Below are 18,509 nucleotides of genomic sequence, written 5' to 3'. Positions count from 1 at the left end.
CTGCGTGTTTCTGTGTGAGGAGGCCTGCTGCCACGGGAGCCGCACAGGCACCGCAGATTCTTCCTCAAGGGATTTGCTTTGGTACTAAAAACTGCTCGCACCTTACAAACCATCAGCACCAAACCAGCGCAGCTGCTCACACCTTCCCGGGGGTCTGGCTGGAGGTAACAGGTCACCCCGAGGCACCTGGAGGAGATTCAGCATTGCAATTTTCTTGAAATAAATAAAAATCCCAAATCACTGAAACCTGGGAAGAGAGGAAAAAAAAATCCCCCTCGGGCAGCCCGACATTGGTGAGGCAGCGGCTCACCTGGGCATCGCCCTGCCCTGGGTGGGAACACTCATGGTGCAAAGATTTGGTTGCACCGGTGAGGAAAGGGCGATGCCCGCAGCACCCACCCCGTGGGAGCATCCCCGAGGGCGCGGGAGCCTCGCCGCCTCCTCCAGCTCTGCAGGGATTTGGGCAGCGCAGGGGGAGGCACGTCAGGCCTCGACACACAGACTCTGCCATGCAAAATTCAGGCAAGATGATGCTTTTAAATCAAGCCAAGACACTGGCAGCACTCCCTCGAGCGGGGAGCAGGATCTGGCCCCGAGATGGCACGACGTGGGGGGACGTGTGTGAGCCAGCCACGTGTTGTTTGGCCGTTCTTGCGAAAATAAATGAAGCCGTTGTTCCCCAGCAAAGCAGGAAGGACCTGCAGAGCGGTGCCAGGAGTGGCTTTGGGGATGCAAACCCTCCGGGGGGGCCAATTAAGCACATCAGCATCTGAGCTGTTGGGTTTTTTTTTTTTAAGCCAGGGATTAGTTTTTAATTGAGGCAGCGCAGGGAGAACAGCGTCGCTCACCCTCCATGGCTGGACGCGCGCCGGGGGGGAGCGAGTGTGACAGCCTGGAGGAGAGGAGGGAGCTGCCTGGATCCTCCCTCCCATCCTTACGCCCTGGAGTCTGCTCCTGGGGGACACCACCCACCGTGGCACCAGCGGCTGGACCTCATGGAGCCATAAAGCCCCACGAACGGGTCCCTCTACCCATCCCGAACAGACCTGATGTCCCTTTTTAAGGAGGCAAAGCCCATCCGAAGGAGGGGATGCGGCAAGGCTGAAAGGAGCAGATCCCGCAGAGCATTGCTGCCTCCTGGCCTGCTTCATCCCGGGTCTTGGAGGCCCCTGTGCTGTGTGTGATTAGGAGATAATTAGCACTCCCTAATAATTAATTCCTCCAATGCGGGCTAACAGCTCCTCACTTACTCTCCTCCCAATCCAGTTTAGTACCAATTGAGTTGCTACTCATCGGAGCAGATCGGGAGGAAACGCATTTTTCCCTTCCCCTGGGAGGTTTCCAAGCTGTCTGACCTCTCTGGCCCTAACGAGTTGCTGTCAGACGAGGGGACGTGGCCACGTGCTGGGGACGGACGACTGTGCCGCCGGCCACGCTCTCGGGAGAGCTCTTTGCACCGGGCGAGGGATGGGAGCGATGGGCTCGTCGCGGGCTTACCCAGCGCTTGGGATGTTCAGTGCCAGTGGCCAGTTCCTGCAGTCGGAGCATCTGTGTCTGTCCCCTGGTTGGAAAAATAAATGCTGTTTTTGGCTGAAGCAACAGACCGTACAGGGATGGTGACAGCAGAGAGGCTGCGGTGGGATGGGGTGAAACCGCAGCGGCTCAAGGGAAAGTCACCCTGCAGAAGGATTTGGAAAAAAATTCTGGAGATGGATCCCTGCTGCTCCCCCACCTTCGGCTGCGGGTCTGCGTGGGAGCCCTGGCAGAAACTGGGGCGGTGGGGGATGCTCAGCTTCCCACGGGTCGGAAATGTTGCTAACGAGCTGCGGGACCCGGCCGTTCCCGGCAGGGGTGGCACCCTGCGAGTTTGGGGCTGATATGGGGCATGTTTGCTGTTTGCTCGTGCCAGAGGCATTAGAGGACAGGATTTGGGGACCTGTGGCTCACGAGGGCAGTGTCCGTAGCACCAGGCTTGAGGGCAGATGCTCTGCAGGGAGAATCTGCACCAACCCACCAGCCACCTGGGAGGACCAGCACATCCAAAGGGTCTATTAGAGCCTGGGCAGGACATGAGGGTACTGTATCCAACCAGGGAGGCTGCATGTCCTTCTCCATCGTGCTCTTCCAAGGGTGTCACCCCCTTCCCGTGGCTCTCTGCAGGACTGAGGGGCTCCAGGAGAGCGGCGCTGGAGAGCCAAGCCCTGCCCGCAGGCAGTGGCTGTCCAGGGGCTGTGGGTGCCACAGGCTTTGCTTTGCTTCGGCAACTGCAGCCGGGGACCGCCCGCACGCCGGGGACCCGCGGCACCTGCCAGGCTCTGCCACGAGCTCAGCCCCGCGTCCGCGCCGCTCGGCCTCATCCTGGCCCCCAAACGGCACCGGCCGGGCCAAGATCAACACCCACCTGGCAGGCGCCGCCGCGCTGAGGTCACTGCTTAGGGAAGAGGCCGTCTTGGCGTCTGCTGGCTCCTCTCTCCCCCGCGCCGGCAGCAGGGGAAGGCCACGTCACTCTCCCTGCATCGTCGGAGACCGACGGGGGACGGCCAGGGCAGCCCCAGTCCCAGCACTGGAGAAGGCTTCACCTCCCAAAGCCCACTGCCAGGCTCTGCGTCACAGGCAGCGAGGGGTGGTCAGCAGCCCCCTCGCTGGGACGTGGGGCTTGGGATATCCCCCAGCATGGCGGGGAACCCACGTGGGGGGAGCACGGCAGAGACCAGTTTGCATTTGCCCCCTTCCCTTCAGGACAAGCCCGGGGACACGGTGCAGGGGCTCAGCTCCACGGCCCCGGGCACGTTGGTGGCCAGTGGATGCCTGGGGGATGCTGATGTGCCCAGGGGTTTGGTTTTTCCAAGTGCCAACAGGTTCAGCACTGGGAGAGGGGTCTCAGCACTGGGGGTCGGGGAGGGACCCTCGCCTGCGCTGCCGTTTGCTCCCCGTGCTCCTCGCCTGAGCGCACAAACACGGTGTTAAGATCAGCCCCAGCTTTGCTCGACACTCAGCTGCGGGTAGAAGGATCCCGGCCAAAAAGAAGGGCTGTTTCCCTGCCTCCAAACTGACCGTCCCCTCAGCTCTTGCAAGGAGCAGACGGGGCTTTGCCAGCTCCTGGGGTCCCTGACCCCCTCCCCAAATCCCTCCCCAACCCCTCTCACTCCCAGCACTGCAAAGCCGGTCCCTTTGTGGGTGCCCCGCGCTGAGGCTCTCGGGGCTCTTTGCTGCTCTCTCTTCTGCAGCCCTTAAAAGTCAGGCAAGTTCAAACTGCAAATAATTTATTAAAACCAGATGTGCTCGCTCAAAAAGCTGCCACGAGGAATTTCAGGGCGCTCCAGCCCTGGGAGGGCCAGCGCCGAGATCCCTGCCCTTCCGCCGCGGGGGCGAGACGAGGCTGGGGGCTGCCCGGGGAGCAGCGCTGCCCTCCGAGCCCCTTGCCTCTCCTTCCTCCCCAGGGCTCCTGCAAAAGGGGCAGGGAGGAATTCCAGCCATTTGCAACAAATTCGACTTTTAGAAAAAAACACTTTCTCTGCGTGACTCAAGAGCAAATTAGTGGAGCCGGGTTGCGGAGCGGGGAGGGAAGGCAGCTGGAGAGCGGCGGAGGACAGCACATCCCCAACGGCATCTGCAGGAAGCGGGGATGGGACCGGGGAGTGGAGATCCCACCCTGTCCCGCGGCCCTTTCCAGCAGGAGCAGTGTGGTCCAGCGGCCACGCAGTCGGCCCCAGATGCTTCGTTTCCACCTCTGTCACTGCCTTACCTCGTAGCCACGGACGCCTCCATCCCTCGCCATCTCCATCCCTTGCCATCTCCTGTCGGTCCCTTTAGCCTGGAGGGGTTTTGGCATCAATCCTGGCTGCTCTCCTGGGTTTGGGTGCGAGCGGGTGGATTTCCAGGATTAGCAGGAGGTGGGATGAGCCAACGCTGACCAAAGCAGGTTTGGAGCCCTGATCTCGATGTGGAGCTGAGCCAGGCCAAGAGCGAGGAGGTTGCCGACACGGCAGCCCATGTCCCCCGGACCCCGGCCAGCGCGTGCTCATGGCTCCCACGCAAGTGGCGGCTTCGGTCAAGAGAGGACAGGACTGAGCAGAGCTCTGGTTTTTTTCTTCCCAAGAATGCAAACCAGAGCCAAGCACCTTGTAAACCCGCTGCCCGTGTTCCCCGTGGCTGCTGGAGTGGGGATGGGAGATCTGGCCTGCATGCAGGGCCGAGTCTCCCTGCCTTCACCCTGATGCTCCCTACAGCATCCCTGCGTTTTTAGCTCCATCCCTGCGTTTTTAGCCCCATCCCTGCGTTTTTAGCCCCATCCCTGCGTTTTTAGCCCCATCCCTGCGTTTTTAGCCCCACCCTGCATTTTTAGCCCCATCCTTGCATTTTTAGCTCCATCCCTGCGTTTTTAGCCCCATCCCTGCGTTTTTAGCTCCAGCTGGACCATTGCACCCCTCTGCCCCGTCCCTGCAGCCCAAGTAACAGCGGATGGGAGAGCAACTCCAGGCCAGGGCTGCCTGTGGGGTGGTGAGGCTCATCCCACACCGGTGGGGCAGGTGGTGGCTGACTATTTTCAGGCTTTACTGGCTCAGCTCGAAGCACTGAGCCTCCCCTACACTGACCCAGCAGCCAGCCAGCGTTTGGAAACGAGGAGCAACAGAGCAATAGAAACACCGAGCTGCAGCCGAAGGATGGAGGGAGAAGAAAGGCTGCGGCAACCCATCCCACGGCATGACGCAGGGCTGGGAGCGGAGCGGAGCAGGGAGGAGCGCGCGGTGCTGGCAGCAGCGTGCGGCTCTTCACCAGCCAGCACGCGCCAGCGGCTTTTCCCATCCTTCGCGTCCCCACGCAGTTAATGCATGAAATGAGAGAGTGTCTCAGCCCCCGTCCCAGCTCCTGTTCCCCCGCCCGGCGCAGACAATAGCGTCCTTGTGGCCAAGTTGCCTGTTCCTGGGTGTGAACGTGGCGAGGGGATGTTGAACAGCTCTGCATTTGCTTGGCCTCTCGCCCCCACCCAGGGCGATGGCCACGGGGCACCCGGCTGTCCCCGAGGGCAGCGCCGGGGCCAGGGTGAAGCAGAAGCCGTGGGCACAGCTATGTGCAGTGGTGGAAATTCAGGGTCGCGGTGCAAAGATTCATCGGCGGGTAGGAGAAAAGGCACCTCCAGGCTGGGTGGGGGTCAGGGCTGCACCGGGTCGTGCTTCCATGTGCTGCCAATCTCCTCTCCCGCTCCGTGTCAGGAAGGGGAAGGTTTAAGTCAAGGCTGCTTGAGCCAGGCCTGCGTAGCACCCAGAAAGTAACACCCTCCAGCAGCAAACCCCAGGGAGACACTGGCAGCGGTAGCAAACCTTGTGCCGAGGGTTTGCCAGGTCACAAAATAAACTGGGACTGGCCCCTTTGGCAGAAGGAAGCTCATTTCATAGCGTGACTCCTCATGGCTAACGTAGGAGGCGAAGTGTCCAGCGAGGCAGCCCCTCAGTCAGTCTCATCCCCGCTGGCGTCAAACCGGGTGCGTAATCCCACGTCCACCCCTGCTCGGGGCGCGCCACGCACGCGCGGTGGGTACCTGGCCCAGACGCCTGACCACAGGATGCTTGTGCATTTGCTGCTGAAACGCTGCCGCCGCCTCCCCCCGCCCAAATCTGTGTCGCATCATCAAAACTGGCACGGGGGGCCGAAAAATAATCAATTGCAGCAGCGAGGAGGGAGCCGAGCTGCTCTCGGTGTTCGGTTTCACTCGCGCTCAGCCCAAAGCTGACTTTAACTTCAAGGGCGGCGAGGGTGACGTCAGGTTTGCAGAGAAACCCTGAGCCCCAGCGATTCTTCCTCGGGAGGAACCAGGCTCTGGCAGGCAGGGGATGCCCCACTTCATGGTGGGGATGCCCTGCACAGAGGTTGGGAGATGCCTGCAGAGGGGCTGGGTGTGTGAACTGGCACTCCTCAGTTATTAGTCCAGATATAAGCGGACTTGACATCTTCAGCTGCCAAGGTCCTTTCTCATTTGCTATCGTATGTTTTTAAAGCTGACACGACTCAGCCGTAAGAAATTAAAGGAGCTGAGTTTCTTGTCACTGCACAGTGCGGTTATTCTGGGTGACTGAGACCAGAGCCTGGGGTGCCCGTGGGCTGGGGAGCCACCGGCAGGCAGTGGCCACCGGCTCTCGGCACAGCCAGCCATGGCAGGGGAGTTCAACACAAATTTTCATCAACAGACACAAAAAAGGTGTTTGTTGTGTCCCAAATATACAGAGCTTCTTAAGGCAGCTGCTACTCTATTGGAAATGAGGGACAAACCCACCTCAGATGTCTGTCTCGATGTTCCAGAACAAGTTAAATCCCAGTAATTAAACAAGACTCGGTAATTTTCAGTGATTCCTCCCCTGACGCAGAGATCTCGCTGCTCTGAGCAGTCGAATGCAACTTTCCTTCATCCTTCCTCATCCTGTCCCGCGTCACCTCCGTGCAGCCACTGCAAGAGAGCTCGTGCCAACGCTACGAAGAGCAGAACAGTAAGAGCCAAGCAAATCAGTTTCTTAAAACTTATTTTAATATCCATGTCTCATCTGTTGGGTAGAGCCAAAACAGTCTGGCCTGGTTTAAGTTACAAATTCTTCATACACTTTGCTTTAAGTAAATGAACAATGTGGCAATAGGGTCTGTTATTGGAAGTGAAACCCATATTAACAAGGAAGGTGTCGCAGCCAGAATTCTACCAGGGTTCTTCACTGCTGTCAGCCCCGGGAAAGGCCAACGCTGTCCCCAGGCCCCTGGATGGGTGTCGCACAGCAGGAATAAATGCATCTGACACAAAACTAATCACACCCACAGAGATAGCACACACTGTATGTCCAAGAAACAACGGGACCGGGATAGAAAAAACCCTTTTAGAATTCTCCCTGATGTGGACAGACACCAAATCATCAGTTTCAGCAAACGGGATGAGGCATCAACCCTGATTTCGCCTGACAGAGGCTGAATAGACACGTTGAAGTGCTGCTTGCTAAACAGTTAACTTCTGGAATAGAGCAGGAGGGATGGAAAGGGCTAAGAAATTACAGCTGAGGATTTAAAGATGCAGTATTTCTTTTCTTTGTTTAAAACACTACAGTTTAGAGACCACCTTAATGCAGCTGCAAGTGAATACATCCAATTAAAAGCCCAAGAGTCACTACAAAAATAGTAATAAAAACCAAAGCGGCAGAGTCCTCCACTTCCCAGGCCCATCGCTTAATTTCAACAGACTCCTCCATTTTTCAATTAACCACAAGTTCCTGATCAGGTTTAAGCGTAGTATTTGCAGACCATGGCTTACACTAAGGCAGACAAGTGGTGGTTCTCTCCCAAAGCGTGTGACCAAGACGCTTGCCAGGAGAAGGCCCTTCGGGTACCGAGGGCCCCAACAGCCCCGCACGCTGCCAGAGCTGCGGGGACAAGCCTGGAGGTGCCGCACAGAGGACAGTCCACCCCACGGTGGTCTGGGTCTTGGGTCAGGAAGCGTGCACAGGGTAAGCTGGTTTTTAACCACCACCCTGAATCGCAGTAGCGCACCACTCAGCTCCCTGCCGAGACAAACCTTGCCCTTGAACACTGCATCTTTAAATATTTCTGGCTCTGAACTCCTGCCACATGTTAGGAGCACTCCAACCTGGCCGCCACATGTTCAAGTGCTGTGCTTTTTGTGTATTTTCAGTTTTCCTTCAATGTGGGGGGGAAGAAGGGGGTAGAGTGGGGACAAGAGGCTTGCATTTCACAGCAGGCAGACTCCAGCTGAAGGTGTAAGACCCCTCCAGGCAGATTACAGAAGGGAGACAACAATAATAATTAGGGTGTTTGCTCCCTTTTCTAGAACATTATCTCATTCCCTCTCATTTGAAATCGGATGCAGCGATGGCAGCAAGTTAGGAAAGTCAGCAAGTTTTAAAAGGAAAGTGTTAAGGGAGAGAGGAAGCTTTGCTGCCAAGTCACCTAGCTGAGAAGAGCAGACAAGTCTTCAGCTGCGGATTTTTGTAAGATGAACAAGTTCTGTACAGTTCTGCATGAGCATGGATCACACCTGTGATCCACTGAGCCGTGCTCCGATTCGTTCCCGTTCGCTGCCTGCCTTTTCAACAGTCAACAGGTATCACGCTCACGAGAGCAGAGAGCACGCCGTGAACATGCCGGGGTGTGTTTTCAAAAAGAACAGCACTTCAAATAAATTAAAAAGGTGCAACCGTTGTGAGAGCTACGAAGCAGCAGTTGAAAACCTTGTGGCAGACTGAGCTGTGATCCACTACCCACAGGAGATCTCTGCAGGCCTGTTCTCCCATGGGCTTCACAGCCCTCCTGAGAAGGTGAATGAGTTGTAAGAGGCCACCCCAAGGGAGCAGAAAGCTGCACCATCCGCAGAACGGACACTGCCATGAACCCGCTAATATGGGTTTCACTTTCAGACCAGAAAACTGTTTTCTTCCAAAAAATTGTTATTTTTAAAAAACTGAAATTAATTAGGGGTAAAACACTAACTCTAGTGCCATGAACAGGCAGGATCAACTTTTTTCCCCTCCAAAGGGCAAAGAGTCATATACCATCCCCAGCTGAACCTTGGTGCTTCGAGCTTTTCAGGAGATGTTACCTAAACTTTATTAAAAGAAAAAGAACAATGTTTAAATATCAACACTGGACTAGCCCAGTCTTTTTTCCAAAGTCCACATTCTTCATATGAAGCACACACGGCGTCCTGGATTCCCCAAGGCTGCATGTTCAGAAGTTCACAGTACATGGAACCATGTCTTTTTGTATTTTCTGAGTTTCCCCTCCTTGCTCAGAGCAGCCACCCTTTTGTGGTCATTTACTGGATAAACCTCAAGCCATCTCCTATCCACATGGCTTGGCCTAGATGCCAAAGGTTTTCTTGATGAGAGTTGATGTTGTCATGCTCTATGGATGGAAAAAAGCAAGAGAAAAAAAGCACCTGGTACAGGTTTCTTGAGACCCTTGCGGATTCCTCTATTCCAAAGCTGTTTCTGAAAGTCTTTTGCCGGTTTCTCAAGCAGTTTTTGGCCTATTACTCTGTCTCAGTTTGAAGAGCTGTTATTGGATGATCCAGAGGTTGATGCAATCGCAGCTCCAGCTGGGCTGCTTGTGGATACAGATTTGCGGATGTGAGGCAGCAAGTAGGGGTCACAGGCCAGCTGCTGGACATCTATCCGATCCTCCTTTCGGTAGGCCAAACAGCGTCTGATAAATGCCTGCAGACACCCCACAAAGGCAAAACAAGAGTTAGTGGACGGAGAGACACAGGAAGCTTTCTTTGACAGATAACTCTTTGGGAGTGGGGCCAATCTGACAACCCCAGTGCTGAAATTCCTTCCCCAGTGACCACAGAGACAGTCCAGCTCCTACACCAGAAGCTCATCGTTCATCAGGAGAAAGCCCAGGCAGAGGCACACGCTGCACTCTGTTCAATCCTCAGCTTGACCACTACAACGCAAAGCCACTGGCCACTCTGCAAGATTGAACTCCTACAGGTTTTAGGGAAACCAAGAGGACGAACTGCCAGTACCAATCGCTGACTGACATACATGGTGGGATCAAACTCGCTGCAAGATTTACCTTTGCTTCTGGCGTGACTACTGGCTTTGGAGGGAACTGCACCTCGGTAGCTTTCAGAATTGTGTTCTCCTGCAGAATATCTTGTTGTGACTGGTTGTGACCGAAGGGCTACCAAAAAAAAGGAAGACAGTTGTTAAAGGCTGGTGGCAGGCCTTAAAAAACCCATAACGCTACTGTTTATCGTCACTTGACATCAGTATTTTTCCAGGCAAGAAGCCCACGAATGCTGTGAAGGTCCTGGAGATACCAGCCAGATGAGTAGGACACATTCCTCCTGTGCTTAAACTGAACAAAAGGGACAATGCTGGAATGTGTCTGGGGCATCTCCAGCTCAGGAGGGATCTCCGCCTGCTTCTAGACCTCATAGGTCAGCTTCAGCATGTGCAAGAGAGCCTTCATCTATCTAAGCTGACAGGAGATTCACCCACTTCAATCTTTGCTGGGCTGCTTCCACCATCTGTCTGACTGACAACACGAAGCAACACAGTGTGTTTGTCAGCCCAGGCTTTCACACCACTTGGTTACCAAGGACTTGTGAAAACAAGAGTTGATGGAATCCTTTTCCTGCTCCAACCTTTTCTTCTGTTGTCATAAAACAAACTACCTTTTCTCAGGACAAATCACCTTTTCCTGATCCAGACTCTTCCCTTCCAAAAGTCATCTTAAAAACTTCTACAGTGGGAATTTGTACCTACTTTTTTTTTTCTAAAACACTTGCAGCTGTCAAGCAGTATTAGGCTCAACAAAGACTTAGTGCATCGAAAGCATCACAAAATGCCAGATCAAGAACCTCAGGTGTCCAGCCCTGAACGATACACGTGTCCTGCCCGTAACAGCCTCAGTGGGAACATGCCCAGTGTAAAGAGATGTTCTGCAGAACATTGCTTTTCAAGGAAGTGCCATGTAAAGCAAAACACAACCTAGTAAGTTCTCCCCACTTCATTAGCATGGACTCTGCCTTGGAACTGATGGCAAAGAGACAAGGTGGAAGCACCTTCTAAGCCTGGGGAGGAGAAGGAAGCAGAAGCCAGGGCTGCCTCCCAAAAGGTTTGAGAATCACCACTAGGAAAGGAGTTTAATGCCTTCTTACCTTTCTGCCATAGAGACACTGATAGAAGATGACTCCCACTGACCAGACATCAACTTTATTTGAAATCTTTGGAGGTTCTTTCCCAACCACAAAACATTCTGGTGGCAAATACCTGATTAGAAGGAAGTGACAACAAATTATGAGCAGCATCTCCAAATACTTTCAATCATTTTCTTTAGAAAGGAAGGAACAAGCTTCTGTGATCAGATATTGGCTTGGGAAGAACCCAATTTCATTCCTGTGCATCTCTGGGCCAAGATCACCAATGCATACCCCTTCTGGGGACAGTGATCCCAAGGACTCTCCTGACACTCACGGTCTGAGCTAGTCAGCACAGCCAGTTTCTTTTCACCAGAGCACATATAATAATCCCATTTTCTTTTATCTTCAGAACTGGTATGTGTTGTTAAAAGGGCTTGGCCAACAATTCCACAATAGAAACACACGGCCAAAATACATATTTCTAGAAACACAACCCCAGATGCCACGTCCTAGTTAGAGACACTCAGCCTTGCTCAAACTACAGCTAGTTTCATTTTTAGGAACAGAACAAAGCTGTACAATACAGAATGCCTTAACAAATGTTCCTGTACAACTGTTGCCCATAGTGACAGTCTGCAGCTTGGGTAATATCTAAGAACCACATTCAGGGGCGCTCAGCGTAGGTCTTGCTCTCAGCCACGGGTGACAACACTTGTCACTGAGGATAAAGTATTGCTGAAAACATCTTTCACATGACATTTGAAAGCGAAGCTCTGGCTACAGACAGCACTGAGATTTACATCTTTTGTAAGAGCTAACTATGGGTTTTCACCTCCTCATTTCAGTGGAACACTCTTTCCATCTCCCTGATGTACCTGAATTTCCAAACAGGCATGGTATTCTCCTCCTCCTTGCTGAAACTGTTAGACAGTGCCATTATGGACTGTGAAATAGCAGCCAAGCTCCACTCGAGAGCTCGCTATCTCAGCAGCATGCAGCATATGCAGTTTTTCACCAGGCCCTTTGGATAGGAGATGGTTTTCAAATGTATAAACACTAACCCACTAACCCAAAAAGTAAAAAGCTGCCAGCCTCAAAAGGAGCTGTGTGACAACAAGAGCAGTTTCCAGGGTCTCAAACCTGCAGTCTCTCAAGCTGTCACAGACCATGGCAGCACATACAGAGCTGACACAGATCTAAAGCTGTTTATAAACTCTTGTTGATCTGTAACTTGCAAGAGACCCAGGCGACGCTTACCAGTAAGTACCGGCCCCCTGCGATGTCAGTTCCATGCCATCAACAGAGTTGTAGCTGTCATCATCCATGATTTTGGAAAGTCCAAAATCTGTGATTTTTATCTCTCCACATGCAGTACCATTGACTAGAAGAATGTTACCTAGACAGAGGAAGGACACAGACCCTTATGATACACATCTAGCAGGAAAAAAAACAAGAATAAGATTGCATTGAACTCTGGCACTCTGCACAAGGGGACAAGGAACCTACAGAGAGAGCTGCAGCAGCCTGGGGTAGATGCTTTAACGCTCAATACCCTGAGCTCCACAGACAACTCGGCTCCTACCAAGTGCTAGAACTTGAATGCACATCCTTGAATGACACAGTGGCCCGACATTACTTGGACCCTCCAGATTCTCAGCCCTACTAGCCAAACCAGCTTGATGCCCATGCTGTTTGACCCCTCCCAAAGGTCCTGTTGGAAGGGCAGGTCAAAAAGGAGGACTAAGGAGAGAAATACACATACACAGTTATGACTCATTCTGCCCAGAAGTCCTGACTTGCCCTGGCCTCTCAACAGCCAGAAACTCTCTCCCCTTCCTGGCAGTGCTCCCCAGTGGCTTTCTAAGCTCAAAAAGGACAATTACTGCTTAGGCAAGAGTCTTTTACAAATCCATCAAGGATCAAGAAGTCGTATCATCACTGTTTTTCTCAAAGCCTACAATAAAGCAGCAGAATCGTGCATGATGGCAGTGGATGAATCACAGTTTTAGACAACTGTAGGCAGAGCTCTGCAGCATGCTCAGACAACACGAGAACAGTCGGCAGCTGGGGGAAGAAACAGGGTCACTGGAACTAGTGCAACAGCACCACCTCCCGTACAGATTCCTCTTGCTGATGCAATAAACCACATCACATACCAGTTACACAATGCTGATGAAGTGCCACTAGTATAGGGAGCCAAGCCAGGGATAACTGCTGGAAGAGGTGGCTGAATTTTACTGGACTAGGAAAAAGCTATGCAGCCAATACGCATCACCCCAGGAGACAGCGCTTCCATTTTTCCCCCCTCGTGACTCTGCCCAATGATAAAGGGAAATTTGCAACAATGTTTGAACAGGACCTTCTACATGGCAGATGTTACTGAATTCAAAGGCAGACCTGAGCAAACAGTTTGACTGTATGTCCTCAGCTTTGCGAGCTGCCACGCGATATGAAAAACCGAACACCTCCAAGTTAGCTTCTGCCACCAAATTTTCAGGCAGATGATTACAGAAAGAATAAGACAGGAGAATGGGAACACGAAACACACTAGTAATTATGGGAACCTTTATGAAGCAATAACAGAAGCTCTCAACAGCAGAATACAAGCAGGACATTAAGAAACCAAACACAGACACTTAGTGGTTCGAGGGCTCATTCAGAACAAGGAGGCTACTTCTTCTGGAATGTTACTTCCTTGTTTTATGTTGCAATTCTGGGAGACAATACCCTTTTCACAGCATGTTCTGTGCATTTTAGCTTGTTTCTTGTTGCAAGTTAAATTTTCCCAGACAGCACTGTCTCCTTTTTGCTGCCTGACCAAAGTAAACTTCCCCATGTTACTTATGCCCCATTACCTTTAGTGAGCATCCTTAAGCACGTCAGCTAGCAGCACAGCATACCTGGTTTAAGGTCATAGTGTATGATGGGAGGTTTGATTTCATTTAAGTATTTTAAAGCATTCACAATCTGCATGATAATGGATCGCGCCTCTTTCTCCGACATTAACTTGTGCTGTTTCAGGTAGAAGTCCAGATCATTTCCCTCACAGTATTCTAACACTGTACAAAACCTGAAGACAGAACAGTAGTTGTTGTAATTAAGGCACCTGATAGAAACCAGAACACTTTGTTATTGCTTGTCTGTAAAACTCCCCTATTTGGACAATATATTAAATTAAGAGTCCTCCAGTCTATTAATCCCATTCTAAAAATAAGCTACCAGGAGCACAGTCCTCAATGCTCGACAGTACAAAGGACAGACATCCCCCATTAAGTGCTAGATCCAGAAGCGGAAAGCTGTATCAGCTGGGGTGTTTGCCCAGGCCAACAAAGAGTAGGATTTACTAGTAAAGCACCACATCTGACATAACACAGCATACTGGTTTGTGAGCTAGTGTCTCTAGAAAACCAATGTATACTGAAACTGCCCCAGATATCTCTGCAGTGCAGTCTGTAACATCGGTGTGGACATTCTCTGGACTCTCCTGGAAAGTTTTGAGACCAAATACTCTCTAGGGAATGGGTCAAACCAAGTCAAAGGACACAGCAACATAACTTACGAGTCAGTATCCAGCGAAAAGTAGTCATATAGCTTAACTATTCGAGGATGATCCAGTTCTTTGTGAATTCTGTACTCTCTACACGCGTGTCTGAAAATAGCAAAGTCTGAGCATTAGTCATACAAGTGACTTAACTCTAAGTTCTGCAGATAGCGAACCCAGACATACCACACAGCAGTCCAACTTCAATCAGACCCATGAACATTATTCAGACAGCTTAAGAAAAGGCGAGCGAACGAGTCACTGCACAGAACTATTCTTGAGAACCACAGAGTGCACCTCAAAGCGCTGGCAATACTACAAAATAACTAGTCTTGATTAACGGTACTGCTTGCCAAAATAGAATAACCTCATAGTAAATCGTTAAGGGATCCAGGATAGCTGAATACAAAAATCAACAAGTTCTAGAAAAATTCCACAACGCTCAACAGCCCAACTTCCAGCCTTCAGCTTAGTTGGTCCCAGTGAGTTGTTGGGGAATTAAGATCACAGCTTTATCTTTGAAGCTCTGTCGAGAAGGCTTGGCTGACATTCTGCAGAGCTTATCTAATCCATGACGTTAGGGAGCAAGTGTTACCAACACCAAAAGGCTTCCTGGACCTCCCTTCTAGGCCCTGACATGCATAGTCCTAATCACCTGTGAAAGCACTGAGTATTCTAGGAAACAAAGGGAAGGGGAAGGCTTTCAGGGAGCGCAGTGCAGGTGTGTACCTGGAAGGTTTCCCACAAGAGCAGAGCTTAGAGATTTCAGAGACGAGAAGCCACTTTAACGCTTTTTTCATAGAGTGCTACTGGTGCTTTACAACCTTGTGCCGTAGTGCTTACACAAAACTGTGTGTGTGCACACATTTAAAACATTTCTAATCTAACCCTAACTTTTGCAAGTAGCTACTGGGACAGAGTTTTTGAAATGTGGCAAAACAGAGGAAAAACATGGCAGCCTGTTCACAGGCACTGGATAACCAAATACAGGAGGAGTTTGGAAACACAGCTGTCTGCTTTACAGCCTTACTTACTTGTGATAGTTTTCTTTCTTCTCATCTCTCCAGTTTTTATTTAACTGGTGTATTTTCACAGCTACATATCTCTGTTCTGTTAAATCAAATGCCTGCAGAGAGAAGAGCTGAAAATCAGTAGGAATCACAACTTCAAGTTAATACTGCAAAAGCAGACAAGCTCTAACAAACCAATATCCCCACCCAGGAAATAAGCATTACAACATACTGAGTGAAGAGCAAACCCACATTTTGATGTAATTAGTTTCACTAATGAAACCAAGCAACTCTGAAAACAATTGAATATTCTGTGCTTTGATCTGACCTTCCCCATGGGCTCTAACTAATACTGCATTTATTCTGACATTTTACCACCAGAGCTACAATGGGATCAGAAAGGCCAAATTACCAAAATATAGACAGTTAATCACACTGTGAAAGACCCTGCCATTATTCCCCCAAGCCAGCTAACTCATTTTCTACACTCGGTTAAAAAAACCCCAAAACATACAGAGGGTTTTGAATATGTTGTTTCACATTGGTAGCTCAGCTCTCCATCTTGGACCATAATGTTTCAGCTCACTTACAAGCCAGAGAATTCAATGGCAGAACTGCATAAATCTTGTGCTGTATTTTTCCCTCCAGTTTCTTGCTATTTAAGCACTCTTTAAAGAACACACCACTGCAATTGTGCTCTTGGAGAAATGCAGAAATCTTTTACCTTGTCTGAGAGCAGCAACAGCTATTAATTTACAGGAGGGGGCAAAATCTTATTGTAAGCAGACAAGGATAAACTGTGTGCATCTCAAAAGCTGTATACTTAACTCCTAATGCTTAACAGATTGGCCAAGACCCTGGAGAAGAAGGGCTAAGCATTTCTGTGTTTTAATAACATAGTTACAACTCTTAAGCGCTGTCAGGTATGAAGCATTCATACCCTCTTGCTTTCATCTGTGGAGCCAAGGCTTTCTACTTAGTCAGCAAAGCCTCCAAAGAGCAATTCAGAGTACTTACATGCAGATCACACTCTTTTTTTCACTACCTGAGCAGTCCAGCCCCCCTGGTTTGGATATCTATTGTTGTATTGCATCAAAATAATAAATCACTCTAATAAATCACTCTCTAATATTTGCATTGGCATAGTTATTTTCATTCTAGCCAAATTCAACATGAATGAAGAACTACTGGGTACAGATGAGGAATATTTAGACCTGGAAAGGCTTTAAGCGTAATAGTCAAATAGCAAGCACCAAAGTATCACAGGTCTTGGCCATGCAAGAGTGCTGACACACAAGTAATCCTCAGTTCCAAGGAATTCCCAAGACTACACATACACAGCCCCAGTCTGCTACTTCAGAGTGTAAAATGAAGACACAAGAAAAAAGCCTTCTACCCTCAGGAAATGAAGGCTTTGCTCTTATTGTTGGAGCTATTTTCTCTTATTTACAGTGATGTTCAGACTTGCTGTGCCATACTCAATAAAACTTTGCTACTCGAGGTATTTGTGCGTAGCACTTGAAGAAACAAGTGGTTTGCTCCTCTGTCCTGACAAAACTTGCAGACTTGGTGCAACATTTTCTTGAAACATACATTTTGCAGGAAATCTGACCTCTGAGAACAAGAGCAGAGCCTAGAAATCTCAAGCCTGCTGTCTAATGCAAGCCAGATGCAACATGTGTGTTGTCCTCCCTTCTTCCCCCACAACCACACACACCATTGAGAAAACAAGTGTAAAAATTCTGCTTACTGCAAGATTTCACTGCAGATTCAGATTACACCACAGATTGCCACTTAAAATTTACCTTATATACTTCACTGAAGCCGCCTCTACCCAGAAGATGTAGCAACAAATATCTATCATTTAGCGTTGGATGGTCTTTAAATCTGGCGAGAAAGACACCGTTTAAGAACACTGACAGAAGTAATGCAATCTACTGCACAATAAAGAACTACACAGCATGGAAAAAACATTTTTATATGAAGACAGAAAAATATTAAAACTGTGTTAATGACTGACAGATTTGATCCTATTTGATCACTTTGCACTGATGATAGACTACATAATGGTACCTTGATGCACTTGGAAGCCTTTGTCTTACATGAACTTCAAGTTATATCACCATGCCACCCCCCAATCAAGTGACATATTAAGTTGTAACATCAATTTAAAAAAAAGATAATTTCCCTTTATGAAGGGGAATAAAGAATTGTTATACATTCCTGTCCCTGAATCCCATGTGCTTACTGTGAATTATCTTCATTGTGTATCCTTTTCAATTCCCTGATATGTAGATTTCTAACCCTCTCTAGCCGTTCCAGCTCTGCCTGGATCTCTGCTTCTTCCTGCACAAGGGAAAACCAAAAGGAAAACACAATGCTGTGTAAGATAGTGCAGTTAGCATTTCTGCCTGATTCATGGAAACACAAATGTAATTCCACTTGTGAAGAAGTTATTGCTAGATAACTTGTCTGGGAGATTAGAGAGATGGTCATAGTCAACTAAGAGTCAGGTGGAAGGTGACAGGAATGAAAACCAACTGGGCAGTTTTGTTTACACCCACACACAGACAGGAGCAGACATATCTTTACGCCTTCTCATCTCTAACGTTTTCTGTAATTAAGGAGCGTTGTTGCTCTGGTCCTGCTCCTTCCCTGCTTAAGTGCTATGCAGCTGTTTTGGTAGGAACTCAGGCTCTGCTGGGACAGGAGGAAGAGGACAGCCCGCAGAAGTAAGGAACAGGGATGTCGTCATGATGCCGTATGGGGATGGGGCAGCATCCAGAGAAGATGGAGAATGTGAAAGGACAACTTTGGGTCCTATTAGCGGTAAGCAGTGGAACAGGTCAGAGCGTAACTTACTGCCATGTGGAAGTTTTCATACACTGTTTGTAGAGGTGGAAGTTCTAGTGCCCTCAAACACGACACTAGAATTCACATCACTGTGGAGGTTGCAAACCTCAATTAAAACATGCGCCTCGAGCAGTATTATTTGTTATATATGACTCAAGGGACATAGTCACCCATTTGTCTTGTGACTCTGTTCCCTCCCTTCTCAACTTGTTCTATTTTTAGGTATAAAGAATGAGCCAGTTTCCAAAAGTGGCGAAGGATAAGCACAGCTTCAGACAATGCCACGATCCCAGAACATTACTTCATTTTCCATTAAGGTCCATTTCCAAATGGATCCCTCTCTTCCAGGGTGGCACACTACATGCCAGCATAGACGGACCTGCAATTAATCCACTCTAGCAATGCAGAAGCTGTAGAGCAAGCATGCCTTTAGCATACTCCTGCCCATATCACTTATCTTTGCTCA

General features: G+C 49.8%; 1 protein-coding gene across 4 annotated transcripts in view; it reads right to left on the bottom strand.

The window, feature by feature from the left end:
- Positions 1-6,498: 6,498 nt before the first annotated feature.
- TLK2 (tousled like kinase 2) overlaps positions 6,499-18,509 on the bottom strand; it is a 44,228-nt gene continuing 32,217 nt past the window's right edge. For all 4 annotated transcript variants that reach the window (XM_068418613.1, XM_068418616.1, XM_068418614.1 and 1 more), the window contains 9 exons: positions 17,439-17,536; positions 16,996-17,077; positions 15,215-15,306; positions 14,199-14,288; positions 13,540-13,709; positions 11,897-12,035; positions 10,658-10,769; positions 9,568-9,675; positions 6,499-9,203 (listed from right to left, as the gene is read on the bottom strand). In XM_068418613.1, coding sequence (XP_068274714.1) covers positions 9,030-9,203; positions 9,568-9,675; positions 10,658-10,769; positions 11,897-12,035; positions 13,540-13,709; positions 14,199-14,288; positions 15,215-15,306; positions 16,996-17,077; positions 17,439-17,536 — 1,065 coding nt within the window. In that variant the 3' untranslated portion in view covers positions 6,499-9,029. The remainder of the gene's footprint in view (positions 9,204-9,567; positions 9,676-10,657; positions 10,770-11,896; positions 12,036-13,539; positions 13,710-14,198; positions 14,289-15,214; positions 15,307-16,995; positions 17,078-17,438; positions 17,537-18,509) is intronic.

The sequence above is a fragment of the Nyctibius grandis genome, chromosome 26 (assembly GCF_013368605.1).
Source record: "Nyctibius grandis isolate bNycGra1 chromosome 26, bNycGra1.pri, whole genome shotgun sequence".
Taxonomy (NCBI): domain Eukaryota; kingdom Metazoa; phylum Chordata; class Aves; order Nyctibiiformes; family Nyctibiidae; genus Nyctibius; species Nyctibius grandis.
Note: the sequence above shows the minus strand (reverse complement) of the source record. Positions and strands in the feature narration are given on the sequence as shown.